This window comes from Beta vulgaris, chromosome 4, assembly GCF_026745355.1.
Source record: "Beta vulgaris subsp. vulgaris cultivar EL10 chromosome 4, EL10.2, whole genome shotgun sequence".
In the NCBI taxonomy this organism is placed as follows: Eukaryota; Viridiplantae; Streptophyta; class Magnoliopsida; order Caryophyllales; family Amaranthaceae; genus Beta; species Beta vulgaris.
This window is the reverse complement of record NC_079205.1, coordinates 33,561,050-33,580,534: the sequence shown is the minus strand read 5'-3', so window position 1 is coordinate 33,580,534 and position 19,485 is coordinate 33,561,050. Positions and strand designations below refer to the sequence as shown.

At 34.7% G+C, this 19,485-nt stretch overlaps 1 protein-coding gene and 1 long non-coding RNA gene across 2 annotated transcripts; one reads left to right on the top strand and one right to left on the bottom strand.

Moving 5' to 3' along the window:
- Positions 1-1,699: 1,699 nt before the first annotated feature.
- Positions 1,700-2,136, top strand: LOC104907182 (uncharacterized). The gene is made up of 3 exons (XR_007273040.2): positions 1,700-1,814; positions 1,900-1,969; positions 2,069-2,136. It is a non-coding gene; the product is annotated as an uncharacterized LOC104907182 (long non-coding RNA).
- Positions 2,137-5,741: 3,605 nt separating this feature from the next.
- On the bottom strand, positions 5,742-8,857 carry LOC104907183 (inactive protein RESTRICTED TEV MOVEMENT 2). Its single transcript, XM_010696073.4, has 2 exons — positions 8,576-8,857; positions 5,742-6,736 (listed from the first exon to the last, which is right to left on the bottom strand). The coding sequence occupies exons 1-2, from the start codon at positions 8,712-8,714 to the stop codon at positions 5,859-5,861; spliced, it is 1,017 nt and encodes a 338-aa protein (XP_010694375.1). The 5' UTR covers positions 8,715-8,857; the 3' UTR covers positions 5,742-5,858.
- Between the last annotated feature and the right edge of the window lie 10,628 nt (positions 8,858-19,485).

Here is a 19,485-nt window from a genome sequence, read left to right as displayed (position 1 = left end):
CGAGATCGAAAAAAAGATAAGGATGGAAATTTCTTCTTTCCTAATGAAGAAACACAAAAGATAAAAGAGTCCATTGTAAGCATTGTTCAAATTTTATAACGTTTTTCTTGTCTACTTACTCGTCTTCTACTAATCATTATGATTTTTTTAACTTGAACGCAGGATGAAAAGGAAAAAGAAAGAAGCTGAAGGAGAGTTTGTTCCAAGTCGGATGGATGATGCTCTTTCACGTGCTCTGCAGAGGAAAGACCGACCGGGCGGTGTTGGCGAACTGGGCGTAGCATTGGGATTACATCTATTTGGGGAGATCCTGATCGGAGCAGTACTGCTCGCAAGGGTAGGGGCATGGATGATGAGGAGATTCAGGCATTAGAGGCTAGAGTGAGTCAAAGAGTCAGAGAACAGACAATGGAAGAGATGAACTCGAAGATAGATGCATTAGATCAAGAAAGGTTAATGGCTTTTGCGACGCAATTAGGTATTCAAGTACCGACTCCTTCCACTCCAGTCGTTCCTGGTAGCTGTCAATCGGGGGGCAATGATCCATTTGTGGACTTGCAAGTATATTGTCATTTTATATATGTTCTAATTATTATATTATGCTTCTAAAACACTTAATTGATGTCATTCTTCTCTTATTGGATGTTAAGAGTCAAGTTCCATGTCGCTTGGCAATAGCGGATGTCTCGGGACCGATCATTGTAGCTGAGGGTACCGTTCATCCACGACAGGAGTCATCGTCACACTCTACGACTGCCGTGAGAGTATTTGTTGATGATTTTTATGCGGATTACGCAGATGTTCCAGTTCCACTCTCTACTCCATTCATCACGAAACTCAGTCAAGCTGAGGGTTCTGTCATAGAATGGCCAAAACAGTTGGTATTTTTAGTCTAGATAATCAGGTAACTTATGTTTAGTATTATGATTTAGTATATATAAGAAATCTAAATGTATATACTTAGAAATCTTGATTTATATAAACCAAATAATCTTTATTTTATATATAATATGAATTAAAAAGAAGTCGATTTGAATTAGGAACATATACCTAAAGAAGGTGCGAAGAAGAAGAAAAAGAAAACAGTTGCTAAATCCTTGCACGATGAGTCTGCACATAGACACATAAATCCATTGATTAGCGTGTCACTTGAGGATATGTCTGATGCGGTCAAGGAGATGCATCAATTGTTTTGCCAAAAACCCGCAGGTGAGCCTTTTAGTATCGAAGTTAGTAGGAGTTCCTACTTCAGCTATACTTCTGATCAATGATCATTCTCTCCCGACAAGATGTTTTCCAACTTCTGACGGGAGAATGGCTTAATGTATCCATTTTGCAAGTATTTATGATGTGAGATTTCTCAAACTCTAAACTAATCAAAATTGATATTTATTATTATTATTATTGGCATCTAACTATAAATATTTGGAGTGTAGGTACTTGTCAGATGATAATGAGGTGAATGGAGATTCAAATATTGGTTTCTTGTGTCCTAGTATGATTTCGGAGACCATGCTACGCCATGAACTAGATGCCGCGACCAACTACATGCAAAGGACAATGAAAGTCAATCGAGATATGACATACATCATGCTTCCGTACATTGAAAAGTATGTTGGTTACACTAATTTTTACTTTGTTTATCTTTATATATGGACTTATAGTTAAAGTATATGTTGAACATCACATTTTGTTGCATGCTTTAGGAAACATTGGATTCTTCTCATCCTTTCTCTATCCAAAAAAACGGTATATGTATTTGAATCGCTTAAGAGATCAGATATATCCTTAGCTATCAAGGAACCGATGCATACGTAATTTAATAATTCTTATAATTCTTACATGTATTTTATGATATTTTAAATACTTTACAAATAGTAATTCTTTTATTGTACTTAGTGCATATACATCATTCCTGCGCCTTGAAGGTATCAAAAAAGCAACAAAATTGTCTTGGATATCTATGAAGGTAAAGCTCTTATAGTTTTGTATTTGATACGCATTTTATAGTTCTATTTAATATTTTTAAATTTTTCGATTCTAATAGGTGTATTTAAATGTGGTGTAGTGTGCTCAACAAACGGGAGGAGATGAATGCAGCTATTTCGTTATGAAATACATGTTTCTAATCGTCCGCTTTCTTATGAGTTAAATGATTTGAAGAAGGTATATATATGTTGTAAATTCATTACTTTACTTATATAATTTTAAAGTTTATTAACTAAGTTAACATATTTATAGGATTTTTCTCCAAGCGTTGAGCCATACACCATAGAAGATATCAACGAACTCAAACACCATTTTGCGCAATACTTTAAACATCTCATGGGGGAAGAAAGGGCCAAGTAACTTGTTAGTGTAGTAAGTGTAGTAAGTGTAGTAGTTGTACATTATTGGTTGATTATTGCAACATTGGTTGAGTATTGCAACATTGGTTGCTTGCTTGAGATCATTTGAGATGTATTGAAACAGGTTTTGATATATATTATTATAATATATATATATTATATTAATATATATATTTAATATATATATATATATATATATATATATATTATATATATATATATTTCCCAACGATTTCTTGGGTTATCCATATTGCAAAGGAGACTCTGCCGAATTTTCCCCTCACAATTATTAATATGAATGCTTGTTTGGTTTTGAATCATCAAATTTTAGCAATATGTAAACAAACCAACAAAAAAGCTGAAAAAAACGAAAAAAAAAAATTAATCAAACATTTGCGTCGCACATGGCACAAAGTGCGACGCAGTGCTCTGCCATGTGCGTCGCACCCATGCAATGTGCGACGCACATTGGCCTGCTATCCCAGGATGGCTTGGGGAGGGCAATGTGCGTCGCACCTTAAGCAATGTGCGGCGCACATCCCCCCCCCTCCCCGGCGCACATTGTGCGTCGCACCCAGGCAATGTGCGACGCACATTGGTAATGCGCGTCGCACCCAGGCAATGTGCAACGCACATTGACCTTGGCTGCTGGGGATGGAATTGGGAATGGTATATAGGGTGCGACGCAAATAGCTCAACCATCTGCGTCGTTTCCTCATACGACGCAGCTCAGTTCTGGGTCATTTGCGTCGAGACCTTTGTCGTCGGACCAAAGTCCGACGCAAATAGGGGTCCAGGGTCCGACGCAAATTGACCTTTTTCTACTAGTGTTAAAAAGTCTCTTTATGGCCTTCGTTAAGCTCCGCGATGTTGGTTTGTTAAGCTGGCTACTTATCTCCACACTTATGGCTTTGTTTAGTCGGAATATATTCACTCTTCCCTTTTCAGAATAGTGTCGTTCAACTCAATGTCTTGGTTTATGTGGATGATTTGATCATCAATCTCAAAAACTCTTCCGCTCTTGTCCTTCAAACAATATGTAGGTGATTGTTTTCATATGAAAGATTTGGTGTTTTGAAATATTTTCTTGGCATCGAGGTTGCTCGTAGCTGTGGAGGAGATTGGCCTTCTTGGCACGAAGCCCTCTACCTTTCCTGTAGAACAGAACTATATCTTAGCTCTTGCTACAAGCGTGTTACTTGCAAATCTCGAGCCTTACCGTCGTCTAATGGGACGACTTATCTATCTGTCCTTCACCCGGCCTGACCTTGCCTACACTATCCATGTTTTAGCTCAATTCATGCACTCTCCTTGTGAAGATCATTGGTACGCGGCTCTCTATGACGTCCGCTATCTTAAGGGTAGTCCCGGCCAAGGTATTCTTCTTGATTCCTCTTATGATTTGCAGCTCTCTGGTTGGTGTGATTCTGACTGGGCTAGTTGCCCAGTCATTTGTAGTTCCTTGACGGGTTGGTTAGTTTTCTTGGGTCATTCTCCTATCTCTTGGAAGACTAAGAAACATACCTAGGGATGGCAGTGGGGCGGGTCAAGTAGGAGACCCTCCCCATCCCCGCCCAATTGGGGCGGGGATGGGGATTAAAATTGTACCCGCAATGGGTGGTGGAGCGGGTGTGGATTTTGTGTTATACCCGCCCCATCCCCGCCCGCCCCATCCCCGCCCGCCCCGCCCCACCCCCGCCCGCTCCACCCCCACCCCGCATATTTATTATTAAAATTCTATTTATATACATATATTACTAACATATTTGAAGACACTTTTGAAATTTAATAAAACATTTGCCTTTGTTAATGTATTTTAACTTTTCTTTTACTATATTATATTGTGATTTTGTGAAGTAGACAACTATAATGGGCTTATGGCAGATTTTTTGGTGGATTTTTTTGCGGGGATGACGCGGGTGCGGGGGTGGGTCGGGGGTGGGTCTAGAATTACCCCCCGCAATGGGTGGTGGGGCGGGGATGGGGATGGAAACTTTCCCCGCAATGGGTGGTGGGGCGGGGATGGGGATGAGAATTTAATGCGAGTGCGGGTGTGGGGGTACCATCCTCCGCACCCGCCCCGCCCAATTGTGATCCCTAAACATATCGTCTCTCATTCTTCTGCTGAGGTCGAGTATCGCTCTATGATTGACGTCGCTTCTGAGTTAAAATGGCTTAAATCTCTCCTTCTTAGTCTTGGTGTTGGTCATCCACGCGCAATGAGTCTTTAGTGTGATAGCAAGTCTGATCTATATATTGCCCAGAATCTTTTCTTTCATGAGTGTACAAAACATATCGAGCCATCGAGGTATTCTCATTAAGTGTGCGATGCTATTCAAGAGTGTCTCATTGCTCCCAGTCTCGTATCTACTTATGAGCAGCTTGTCGACATCTTCACCAAAGCCATTTGCAAGCGCCAATTTTTGTATTTACCACGCAAATTGGGCGTTTATAATACGTACGCACGCTCCAACTTGAGGGGGTTGTTGGACATTCGTGCGTATATTTGGGCCTTGTGTATTTTTTAGTCTTATTCCTTTTATTCTTTGTATATCTTTATGGGTTGTAGCATTGTTATACATGGTATAAATGCTCCTACTGATTAATGATGAGGCGAAGGAAATCCCATAAGAGCATCCTTATCAATGATCAAGAAAAAAGATAAAGTATGTAATCTTAAAAAAAATCCCCTTAACAATGAATGAAAATAAGATCATGGGTTGATTGGGATGAAAATTTTGCATGGGGTGAGTGAAATGATGAATAAGATTGTGGGATGAGTGATGCCAAATGTCACATTCTGACTGGATTTTAGAATATAGTAATTGTTATAAAATTTCCAACGGTTTTATTTTAGAATATACAAAGTGAAAAAAAATAAAAAAAATACCAATAACTCTATATTTTTCTGAGCTCTATAAATAGAGATCCATTTTGCTATATTTTGGATATATATTTTTTTTCAGCTATTTACTGATTTTCTCTAATTTTGCTTATTTTATATGAAATATCTTTCATTATTACATTTCAAAAAAAATAAAAAGTAAAGAGTAAGAGAGAGAAAAATAGTTAGGTGGGTCAAAAAATAAGAGAGAAAGAGGAAAAATTAGTTGAGATGAATTTTTTTTCATCGTTTAGAGGATATGTAGAAAAAGATTATGGAATGTTATTTTTTAGAGAGAGAGAGAGTTAGAAAGAGGGTGGGATGATCTTTGTTTAAGATCATGAATAATGGTGCTCTAACCTATAAAGTGGAAAATTTTTAATCCACCATTATTTAAGGAAAAAGTGATTTTTATTTTACTACATTTTGCGCATTACCAGTTTATTATATATTTTTATTCATCAAATTCTACTATGACTTGACTCGCAGAAAATCACTAATATGCATACGAAAACATTAAACATTTGTGGTTATTTATTATATATGGACAAGTATTCATCAGCTGATATTACATAAAATATATATTCACAACGAGTAAATGGAAAGGAAAATTACGAGTAATGAGATTAATTAATAGAGCCAAGTGAATAGGATATATAAGTTCCAAGTGCTACGATTACTAATACCGCTGCACCCATATTTTTCAAAAGTTGCCCATCTTCACTACTCAACTTCTTTGATATGTGACTTTTTGCCACACTCATATGATTACCAAAGCCATTTGTCTTACCCAATTCATAATCGTTTGTCTTGACTTGATCAAGAGCATCAACATATTTATCACGTTTCTCTTGTATCTTAGTAACAGATTGATCACTCTTCTCTTTCGTCTCATAATCTTTAATTTGGCCTGTTGTCATTCCTTTGTTTTTGCCTCCCTCATAATCCACAACTTGTGCTTTGTCATCTTTTGTGAACTTCTCTTTGCCATAATTTGCATTGTCTTCATTGTTTTGTGACTCTTTTAAAGCAATTTGAGGCTTCATAGATGACAAATTTGCTTCTTGTGGCTTTTTGGGCTGTGGCTCACTAATTTCACCTCTCATATGAGGCATGGATGGTGGGTTAATATTTGTTCCAAATTGAGGCTTTTGTGCAATTGGTGACGATGTTGGTTTTGAAGGCTGCTCTTGCGACTCAAGTAGAGGCCTTGGTTGTTGTACGTTAGGTTTTGTGACACTTGATCTAGGGAGATCATGCAATGTTGTCTTAACTTGTTCTTCAATTGGATGTTTCTTATCTATGGTAATTATCTTTTTTGGCATTGTAATTCGAAGGATTCCACCTTCAAACTTTGCTCGAATTTCACTCATGTTACAATCTTCTGGTACCACAACTTCCTCTTCAAATCGACTCCATTTATTACTGGTGACCAAACGTTCTCCGCGAATTCTTAGAATCCCCCGACTTTCAGCTAAAATTCGAATTTGTTCTTTAGCAAATCCTGCAATGACCAAAATTTATAATTATTTAAAAAGTATGTTGTATCTAGGCCATCATCATCTATTCGTTCTTTTCATTTATATAACTAAAGATGTATGAAATAGTAGGAATCATTACGTATAGCTTTCATTGACGCATTATATCTTTGATATAACTTCACTAACTGTTATATCTGGGGGCTAAACTTTACTTTAAAGTATCTCTACAAGATTGAAAACTAAGAACAATTTAGCCTTGAAAAGTGATGTGATAGAAACATATGAGAAAACTCAAAATTCAAATCAAATTTTTGCACTATTTGCATATATCAGTAGTAATTTTGGTACTTTTTGAAAAATTAACTCATATTACACCCCTTTTTTCTTGAAAGAACCTATATACCCCTCAATTTTTCCATAGTAACTAAAAAACGGAATGATTAGCATATATCCAACATAAAATACCACCAATATATATCTTTACTATTTGCACATATATAATATAAATTAGGCAAAGCTTAGTAAAATATCTGACTTTACTATAAAAAAAAAATATAAAATTGGATTGATCATCAATATTATAATTATTTAGACCCATTCTTGGCTATCAAGTCTAAATATCTAAAAAAGTCCTTCCCTCTCAAATATCTACATTCTTCCTAATTTTTGGTGACGTCTTTCTTTAAAATTTGGAAAAATTATGATGAATAATTACAAGTTTGAGGTAAACTACTCATATCAGCCTGAGATAGAGTTGGAATGAGTTGGTCTAGTGGCCGGTGTTCAATACACATGGAAATTGGAATAGCACCTAAGACGTTTTGGCCTCCCCCCCCCCCCCCCTTCTCTCTCTCGTTTTTGTTCCTTTTAATAATTTATGCATATTTCGATGAAGTCAAAGCCTTCCTTTTCTGATAGAACCGATCCACTAATGCATGCTAGAAAACTAAGAAAGTTGAATCTACATTAGAAGTAAACACGAAGAAAGTCTTTGGGCTTTTGTCAGACCTTCTATTTTGTTCCTTTTCACTACCATCGTACAAGACTTGTATCTACAGACTACAGTCTACTTTCTTTATATTAATATTCTATTTCTACTTAAATGTTATTGTTAAACTTCTAGTTTGTAGGTTAATTATATATTAGAAAAAAGTCTAATTGTCCCCCTCCAAAAGAAAGGCATAATTCTTAACCAACATTTTAAGAGGTGTTGTTAGCGAAATCCTTTCAACCCTAACAATTCATTTATGTAAACTAAAAATCGATTGATTACACCAATTATAATTTAAACTCGTGTCCTGACTTTTACAGTTTCCTTCTTGAGTAATCCCAAAAAGCAAAAACAAAAATCGAGTTTTTTAATTTCAAATGTATTTTTCATTATCTCCATCCTTTTTCTCTATAATCACACTTTGTTGTACCTTTTCTCCTATCTTTATCCCACTCGAATGAATAAATTATGTATTTAGGCGATTTATTTCACTTGCATTATTGTATTTAATACGAATGGTAACATTCGAAGAAATTTTATTATTTTGTAGGGTTGTTCTCTTTAGCGCCAACTTTATTTTATGTGCTAAAAACGTTACAGTACCCTAAAAAAAAAGAAGAGGGCTAGAAAAAAAAAAGTTACGATCTTTATAAAACGAGATTTTGGATAGTGGCAACAAAATCTATATTTATAATTTATCTTAATAGCATAGTAGGATTTGATTGTGCCATATAGAATTAATAGGAAATTATTTATAATGTCTTGAATAAACTTCCCATGCTCCTTTATATGAAAACCATATTATCTAATGATTTAAATTAAGTGCTTTTCACTAAAAAAAGAAAAAAATTATGAGATAGTTACCACTTACCAGGAAGATGGTAAAGTAGTATGACAGCTCTATCTTCATGTTTCCATTCAGAAGTTGGCTTAAAATCTTCATACACTGGACGAAGGGCAGGCCTTGAGCGTCTACCTGCAACTGCGCCACCTCTTGGTCTCATATTCATTTCCAAAACTAGCTGTCTGTTTGTTTTGGTTGAAATTCTATAAATTCTGTGATATAAATGAAGGTATTTTTCAGTACTATATATACAGATAAGATATGATGATTCACAATGTATTTCAAGTTAGCTATATATGGTCGCATGCATGCGTATATGTGCTTGGCAAATAATCTAGTACTTAATTAGTTTGGGTTTTCCTATGAATGAAACTATACCAATTTGTTTGAGTTAGTTTACGTGTCTAAAAGCTATGGTTATACATATGACTATTCTTGCATGCCGGTTTACTTCGATTACTTCTCAAAGAAGATGTCAAATTCTTTGTTTGATTTATACTCTTTGGTTCACAAAGACATGCCTATTGTCTACACTTTCTCCGTTTTTTTAAATGCAGTAAATACATTTTTTTATTATTTATATTTTTTATTTTGACTTAGATTTATAATTTATACAAAACGAAAAACATAGTCAAGTGGATTTTATTAGATTCGTCTCATGACATATTTTAGTAAAAGTTTTATTTTTATAATTTTTATTTATATGTAATTATAGATATTTATGGTCAAAATAATGTCTCGAAATACGTAAAAGTGTATTTATTGCATTTAAAAAGAAATAGAGTAAGTATATTCTTTATTGACAAAGTTGTTTTTGTTGACTATATTAGTGAAAATAAATGCCTACTGTTATTGGCACCTTTAGTAGATTATTTACTATTTTATTTCCTCCTATTCTTCAACTTTTATGATTTTGACATTATTTACTCAATACTTGTTTCACTATCTTTATTATTTACCATATGTAAGGAAACACATAATCATATGAAATCTTGTTCAGCAATAGGTGATAATCTAGTGATTTTGGCTTTAATTCCGATCTAAAAGATCATGGGATCGAGTCTTACCTCTTGCAAAAGAGATCCCCACCCCCCCCCCCACCCCCACCTGCAAGGAATTTCGAGTTACCTTATTAAAATAAATATGGGATCTTGTTAGCTTCGTCTCAATATATATTCTCGAATATGTGCTTCTTATAATGATTTTACTTATATATATACATAACTTAGGTGTGGTAGAGATTGCTTATTTTGGGCGTGTATATATGATGTTTTAGCCTACAAAATTTTTAATGTTCTAATTCGAAATAGAGTCACCAATCAGTTTTCAAGAGAAATCATAAACCAAAAACGAAGAGATTTTGTGTTTGGGGTTAAGTTTTATACTTCTTTCAATGAGATATCTAATTTCAAATGTGCAATAATTTGATTAAATGCATAAAAATACAAATATGTTGATAATCAATTTTTCAACACATCGGATTTAATTATTGATGATCACTTTACTAAATCACAAGATTAATAGAAACATAATCCGGTTGTTTAAGTTATCTTATTAGGCGTGATTTAACTAATTTTCACCTTTGATTTAGCAAAAATACAAGGGTGATCATGCAATAACACTTAAAAGAAATTTTTAAAGCATAAAGCAGCCGAATTTCCATATTAAACGAGGATAAGAAAAATATACATAAATTATAAAAAATTGTATAATCAAGCACATGCAATATAATTCTTAGATCATGAAAATGAAAAGGTTAGTAAAATGATAATTAAACTGAAATTTACATTCAAGTTTTAAACCTTTATCGCCTAGGTCTTAGATTATGGACGTTGGAAGAATCAATCTTTAGCTTTGAAAAAAAGGGGAAGAAGAACTTGTAAAAGGAAGTATGAAGATTGAATATGGGTAGAACATCGCTGATGTGTTGGAACATACTTGTTAAGTGTTTATGTATGTTTTCAGGAAGTTTTTTTAAGAGTTTTTTAGTCTTGAATATTGTTGAATAATAGGTGAAATTCGATTGGGAAAGTACAATTGAAAACCGAGCCTATTTATAAGGAAAAACGAAACGAAAGTTTCGGAAAATCCGCTACAGAGAATATAGAAGCCTACGCCTAACAAATGGAAGTTGTGTTGTATGCATCACGCTTACACCCATTGCACATGATGTCGTCGAGGTGCACAGCTTGGCTGCGAGTGGTGCGGGTTCCTTGTTGTTGTATAATATGAGCACTATAAGAGGGGGGGTGAATTATAGAGAGAGGATAAGCTATACTTTTTGCGGAATTAAAAGTAAACTTGGGAACAAACGTACAATAGGAACACGAGAGATTTAGCGAGGAAAAACTTCCTAGGCCTATAGGAAGAAACAACCTCAACCATAAGGGATTACAACCTATTACTTTTCTCTCGATTCTCAACTTAAGTCACTCAACTCAAGTTCCCAACGACAGTTCCCACAACTGACGTTTCTCTCAAACTTCACTCGAAGTTCCTTTCTCTTTCTCTTTTCTCTTGCTTCACTCAAAGCTTTCTCACACTTACAAGAGTTCACTCAAACCCTTTTTCTCAAAAATACACTTTGTAAAACAATGGAAGAGTAATAAACTCGATTAATGTAAGTATGAATTCTCTTAAGGAAAAGGCACTGACACTTTAGATAACTTAAGACAAATTAACTAAGTCAGACACAATTTTTCAAGAATTAGGCGCCTATTTATAGACAATTAAGACAAGACATGTTTCCACTAATTAACCATTATCACATGTCTCCATGATTTTAATTAATTAATTAAATTAAATTAATTATTCCATGTCAGTAACATCCACTAATCCACTACTTCACTTCATAGAAGCAGTAACAATTACGTGGTTTTCAAAACTTGGAGAATAATTAAACTCTTTTAATTAATTAAATACTTGGAGGATAATTAACTAAGCCACTAAATCCACTAACTACATAAAACGTGTAGCAGTACTTTAGGCGTGTAATCAGTTTTAGGAAATAAATAAATATACTTTAGCTAGTTTTTAGGAAAAATATCTTTTTAAAATATCTTTTAATAAAACCGGAAAAAATTTATATTTAAAAACCGAAACATTTTAAAAACCGGAAAATATATTTTTGAAAAAAATCTTTTAAATAAAATATAAAGATAAAAAGATAAGATTTGAAAATCAGTTTAATTAAAATCAGAAAATCTTTTAAAATCTTTTCCTAACAAACTTAAACTAATTCCTAAAATATGGATCTTAGTCAAAATACCCTAAAAACTCTAACAACTATATTGGGCACACAATTATTAGGCGCACAATATTAGACTTAGAGTTCCTAAATTAGTTTTAACTTTTAAGTCTTGTTCCTAACCTTGTTCCTATAGTGCCAGGTCTGTTCCTTTCATGGGAACAGAACCAAGTTCCTTTGAGAATTCACCACGAACTTAATAAAGCTTTACTCAACCTTAACAAGAAGATTAATAAATACCCTAATGTATTCTAATCTTCATTCCATGCTTGATTCTTCATTCCTCGAACATCTTTACTTCGATCTTGATTAATTCTCCGCTTTAATCTTCAATCAAGTATTCTCTTAGCTCGAGCATGAATTACCTTGCAACAACATAAATAAAATATACTATGTCTTTTGTGGTTTAGGTCATCTTCAAAACTCAAGGGTCAACAATTTCCCCCTTTTTGAAGATGAAACAAAAGGCATATACTAAAAATAATACAATAAGTCATATAAAAATTTTAACAAAGTATGTAACCAAGTTAAATTAATATTATAGACTCGTTATTTTATTTTGTAAAGAGAAATATGAGAACATAAATCATGACAAAAAAAATTTACTCTGATTCCTTTCTCTTTCCCCCTTTGGCATCTTCAAAAACATAGTCCACGATTTCAAAAAGATGAATTTATTCACTAAACACATCACACCAAACTTGTAAAAATAATTGGTTAGTATAAGCAAATAAAGCATTCAACTCTCAAAAACCGCAATCCAAGAATATTAGCCATTCATTTAGACGCACACATGCAAAAAGATAAACTTAGAATTAGAAACAAGTTCCATTGTAGCATGATTAAAGAGAGAAGGATAGAAAAGACAAATATTAAAAAAGTTCATGTTCCCACACAAAAAAACAAACTAAGAGAAAAGTTTATGGTTTAGGAGAGGGAGGTTGCTCATTCTTCCACCACATCATGAAGCTTTGCCATCACTTCTTGATGATTTTCGGCCAAGTATGATCATTTCCCTTGAGCACAATCTTCCAACTTCAACATACGAGTTCATTACTTGAATGGGAAGAAAGTTCACCAAGCGACCATATCCTTGTTGTCCTCCAAGGCTTTGTCAACTTTGTGCATAACCCCTTTTACCAACCCATTTAAATCCTTAGCTTCCGTAGCAAACTCCATCATTGCTTCCGAATGACCCATAACCAAGGAGAACAAAAATCCAATCTTCTAGCATGAGCTAGAGTATATGTAGAACCAATGGTAGGATTTTGAGAAAGCGAGGGAGCTTGAGAAGGATTGGTTGGCTGTTTGTTCCTTAGGTTTGGGAACAGCAGGTTGTTCCTCTGAATGGGAACACACTGTTTCCTTAGCTTTAGGAACAGAACAGGAGGGTTTTGAGGTAGAGGGAGGGATAGGATCATTTTGTGGTGCTAGGGTAGAGGTGAGGCAGATTTTTGTGGAGATGGAGGAAAAGGAGGATTGGTTTCCATGGGAACAGGAGTCGTTCCCTAGAAGGAGGTAGGTTAGATTCATAATCTTCCCTATCAATCACCTTACTTCATCTTCCTCAAATTTCTCGCATCAAGCAAAGGAAAATTAAGCACTTTCATTTTTGAACCCTTTGACTAGCTCTAGTGCTTTTAACCGGTTTCACCACCTCATCAACCACCTTCTTCCCTTTCTTCTTAGCTTCTTTCTTTTTCTTTTCATTTTCTTTTCATTTTTCTTTTTCTTTTTCTTTTTTCTTCTCTTCAATTCTTTTTCTTCTTCTTCTTCTTCCACTCATCATATACTCATCATCCTCATCATCATCAAGTTAGCACCTCCTTAATAACTTCTCCATTCACAACACAAACATTCAAGTTATTCAACAGCACTTTTCCCGTGGATACACCAATGGATGAGTTCCCGAAATTTTCACATTAAATTAAGTAAGATTTCGGTTACTAAGAGCTCCATACCAACAACAAACCATTTTCAATCAATGACTCAATGTTGAATCATTAAGAGGAAAGTTTATGTGTTTTTGAGAGCTAAACAATGAATGTAAATTAATCCAACATGCTAACTTGAGCACGTTTGGAAAGACGAGGCAATAAAGCTTTCTTAGGATGTGAAAAAAATTTTGTGTAAGGGAAAGAAGATTATGATCAAGAAATGTTTTTCCCTTTTGACCACCATATTAACAATCAATTGATCAAAAGAGAATCCGAAAATGGATAGGACCACGTTGTTTCTTGAAATAAACATCGTTCCTCTCACGGGAACACCAAGCAATTTACCCAAATTTTAGCATTAAAATCAATTTGAGTTCCTTTACCAAGTGGAACAATTTCCTTCTTCATCCATGGAAAAGTTTTCACAAAATTCGTCCATCAATTTAGGAATCAAACTATTTCCATAACATTTACAAAAAGATTTCCCAACCTTGAAACTTAATCATATTAGCAATTGACGAAATTTACTCTTTTCACCAAGAAACATCAATAAAAACCATGCACATACCTAGATGTGTGGAATTTTTTCGAAGCAACTATTGTTCCTCTCTCGGGAACATCTGATTCCCCCTCACTTGTTGCATGTTTCTTCAACCTCCATTTCAACCGATTCTCATTGTTTTCCTTTTCCTTAGAATTCTTGATGAAGAATTGGAGAAATATCCATGGGGTGGTGATTCAATTTTAGATGGAGAAGGAGAGGGTTTTTCGGCTTTGTGGGAGGAGAGAGAGTGAGAAGTGTTTTTGGGATTCATGTTTTGTGGAGTTTTTCGGTTTTATGAGAAGGAAAAAAAATTAATTTTTGTTTAAGGAAAGAGAATAAATAATAAAACCGTGTATTACACGTGTTTAAAAGAAAAAAATCTACTAATTAAAAAATATCTTCAACTAACTTGAGAGATATAAGGAAAAATCAGATTTTTAGGAAAAAAATCTGAACAGAATATTTTTGGTTTTTGAATTTTGAAAGAAAAAAAATCTAAACTAAACGCTGGGAACAGCGTTTGGGAACAATGAATGGAAACAAGAAATTTTGCTACTTTGGAACTCCATTAATTCTTTTAATCCTTTGTCATCACTTAAGGCATAGAATTGTCTATGAACAATAAGGGGAATATTATTGGACATTGGTGAGCAGTTTTCAGACATTTTTACTTATACAATGAAATAATCATATAAGAATTGTGATGTATTTAAGCAAATAAAAACATCGAAAATGCACATCCAAACATAATGCCAAAGAATTAACACAAAGGGGAATATGTAGCAATCATTTCAATTGATTAAGCCAAGTTCAAGTCTCAATTTCTCAAACCTATCTCTATTTAAGGGTTTGTCAAAATGTCTGCAATTTGACGTTCAGTCTCACAGAATTCCATTTTAATAAGACCCTTTTCAACATTATCTTTCAGAAAGTGATGCCTAATATGGATGTGTTTGACTCTTGAATGATGACGGGATCTTTAGAAATACTAATAGCACTAGTATTATCACAATAGATGGGAACACATTCAAAGTAATTCCATAGTCACGTAGTTGTTGTTTTATCCATAGCATTTGGGAACAACATGCTGCTGCCAACATATTCAGCCTCGCTGTAGATAAAGCAACTGTGTTTTGCTTCTTGGTGCTCCAAGAAACTAAACTATGACTAAGGAACTGAACCATACCTGATGTACTCTTCTATTGACCAGATCTCCTGCATAGTCAGCATCCGCAAATCCTTTAATTCAAAGGTATCACTTCCTGAATAGAATAGGCTTAAATCATCTGTTCCCTTGAGGTATCTTAGGATTCTCTTCACAGCTGTGAGATGAGATTCCTTTGGATTGGCTTGAAACCTTGCACATAACCTACACTGAAAGCAATATCAGGACGACTTGCAGTTAGATATAGTAATGAGCCAATCATACCTCGATACTTGGTTTGATCCACACTTGTTCCTATAGAATCTTCATCCAATCTGGTTGAATTCCCATAGGTGTATGATTACTTTGGATGCTTCCAAACCATACTTTTTCAATAGTTCCTTTATGTACTTTTGTTGATGGATGTAGATTCCTTCTTCTGTTTGCTTGATTTGCAACCCCAAGAAGAAGTTGAGCTCACCCATCATACTCATTTCAAATTCTTTACTCATGAGATTAGCAAAGTCCTTGCACAAAGATTCATTAGTGGCACCAAATATAATATCATCAACATATATTTGAACAACTAATAAATGTTTTCCTTTTGATTTTAAAAAAGGCTATCCAATTTTCCTCTTTTAAACTCATTTTCAAGAAGGAACTTAGAAAGTCTTTCATACCATGCTCTTGGAGCTTGCTTTAACCCATAAAGAGCTTTGTCAAGCTTAAAGACATGATTAGGAAATTCTTTATTTTCAAAACCTGGAGGTTGTTCTACAAATACCTCCTCATTAAGATAACCATTTAGAAAAGCACATTTTACATCCATTTGATACAATTTAAAACCATGAAGGCAGCAAAAGCTATGAAATTCTAATTGCTTCCAATCTTGCAACTGGAGCAAAAGTTTCTTCATAATCAATCCTTCCTGTTGATTGTATCCTTTCACAACTAACCTGGCCTTGTTTCTTATATGTTCCGAACTCATCTAATTTGTTTCGAAACACCCACTTTAAACCAATAACCTTGTTTGTTTAGGTTAGGTTCAAGGTGCCAAACTTTGTTTCTTTCAAATTGATGAAGTTCATCCTGCATTGCTACGATCCAATCAGCATCAGTGAGAGCTTCTTCATGATTCCTAGGTTCCAACATAGAAAGAAAAGCATGAAAAGCACAAAATTTTTTCAATTGAGATCTCGTTTGAGTTCCCTTTTTTATGTCACTGATTATTAGTTCCACAGGATGGGAACGATGAGTTTTCCAAGGCTTTGGTTGGAAATCCTGGATGGAAACTTGGTTTCCTTGATCATCTTCATTTCCCTGTACTTGGGAACCAGGTTCAACAATAGTGGATTCATTCACTGTGTATCATCACTGTTCTTCTTCTTCCTCATTGGGAACAGGAACAGGATGTTGTTCCCTTGGCTTTGTTCCCATGACTTCGTCTTCCAAAGTCTCATCAATAAGACTTAGATCTTTTGCAATCCTATTTCGAAGTCATCTTCAACCTGTGTGCTTGCATCAAATTTATCTGTTTCATCAAAAATAACATGCACACTTTCTTCTACACACATAGACCTTTTATTATAACTCTATAAGCCTTGCTACTAGAAAGATATCCTAAGAATACAGCTTCTTCACTTCTAGCATCAAATTTTCCAATATTTTGTTTCCCATTATTATGAACAAAACATTTACATCCAAATGTTCTGAAATATGTAATATTGGGCTTTTTACCAAAATACAGCTCATAGGGTTTTATTTAATAAAGGTCTTACCATGGCTCGATTTATAATATGACAAGCAGTATTCACAGCTTCTGCCCAAAAGTTTTTAGGAAGCCACTAGCTATCAACATAGTCCTAGCCATCTCTTCTAGTGTTCTATTCTTCCTTTCAACAACACCATTTTGTTGAGGTGTTCTAGGGGGAGAAATTGTGATCTAACCATTGTTCTCTAAAGTCATCGAACTTAAATTTTCAAATCTTTCCATGGTCGGATCTAAGGTGTAGAATTTTGACCACTCAAATTTTGACTTTCTTTGCAAAGACAAGGAACTCATCATAAGTCTCGTCCTTGCTAGAAAGAAAAATAACCCAAGTAAATCTAGAGAAGTCTCTACAATTACCAAAACATATTTCTTTCCACTCCTACTTTGTATCCTCATAGGTCCACATAAATCCATATGATTAACTCTAAAGGTCTTGTGGTACTACCACATTCTTGGACTTGAAAGAGGACCTAACATGCTTACGCTTTTGCGCATGCATCACAACATGATCTAAATGAAACTTAGTAGAGGTAAACCTAAAACTAGTTCTTTAGAACGCAGTTTGTCAAGCAAGAAAAGCTAGCTAGCATGACCTAGACGCTTGTGCCATAAAATGAATCATCATCAATAACACTAAGGCATGTGAATTGTTTTTGGGAACAAGGTTGAGATCCACAACATATGTGTTCCCTTTCCTTGTTCCTTCCAAAATGATATCCTTTGTGCTATTGTTGACAATAAACATTTTTCACTATTAAACTTCACACAGTTCCCTTTCACAGAATTGGGAATACTCAACAAGTTATGTTTTAATCCATTAACTAGAAAAACATATCTATGGAATGTGACGATGACTTACCAACTTTGCCCATGGCAACTATGTTACCTTTCTTGTTGTCACCAAAAGTCACACTTCCACCATTATAGGCTGAGAGTGAGAGAAATCTTGATTTATCTCCAGTCATATGCTTAGAACAACCACTGTCTAGGTACCATGTGTTGTTCCCCCTCACTCCAACCTGCAAGAAAACTAATTGTTAGAGTTAGGAACCCAATCTTTCTTGGGTTCCTTTCCTTCAGGAACAATAGATTTCTTTTTCCAAATTACTTACTTGTTTCCAAGTTCTCATTATGCGACCAAGTCTTTTAGGACAAGAGTTCCTAAATGACCAGTGTTCCCACAAAACATACAAACTTTATCACTTGGTAAATCAACTCTCTTTTTAGGTTTTTCAAATTTTTTTTGTGATTAAAACCAAGACCTTCGTTCGTTTTGTTTGAGGGTTCTTAATCCAGTTTGGAATAGGTAGCATTTTCTTTTCATTTCTCATTTGGTGCAGTTCCCCTACAAGTTCATTATTTTCAATTTCCAAAAATGAAACATGATTTTTCAATTCGTTTATTTCAGATTTGAAACTTTGCAAGGGAACTGACTTAATGTCAAATGAACTTACTTCAGGAACAAACTCTTTTAGTTGTGATAACTCAAGCTTAACAAGTAGTTCTCATTTTTAAGATTTTCGAAATCCTCTTTTAATTTAAGATTTTTGTCAAACAATTCGAAAAATCTTTTCTCAATATCAATTCGAACACTTTTAAGCCAAGAGGTATGTTCCTTTGCAACTTAAAGCATGTTGACATTGTTTTAGTTTAATGGTTCATCTTTGCAATCATTTACAGCGTCAACAATAAACTCAAATAATTTTTTTTACTTAAAGAATTAAGACGAGTTTTGATGTGTCTAGACTTGCCTCAAGAGATTCAATCTCTTCATCAGATTCGGAATTGTCAAGAGCCATAAGACAGAAGTTTGCAGTCTCCTCATTTGGTTGAGGATCATCTTCTTCTCGAGTCAGAGTCTCCCCATGCAGCAACCATAGCTTTCTTCATGTCAGATCGAGTATAGGAATTTTTGTATTCCTTGTTCCTATCTCTGCTTCGTTCCCTTCCTTTGCCTTTTTCTTGTTCCCATTGGGGACAATCCTTGATGAAGTGCTCAGAACTGCCACACTTATGACAAACAAGTTTGTTAGAATATTTCTTATTCTTACCTTTGTAATCTCCATTCTTATGTTCCTAAACATTCTTTTGAATTTTCGGACCATGAGAGCGATTCTTCTTCATCAGTTTCTGAGTCTTCCATTTCATCAGCTTTTAAGGCAATCGATTTTGCTTGGACATGTCTCCATTCTCATTGTCCAATTGCAACTCATGAGTCATAGGGAACCAGCAAGTTGTTCCAAATTGAACTTAGTAAAGTCCTTAGTTTCCTGTAAGGCAGTTACCTTAGCCAT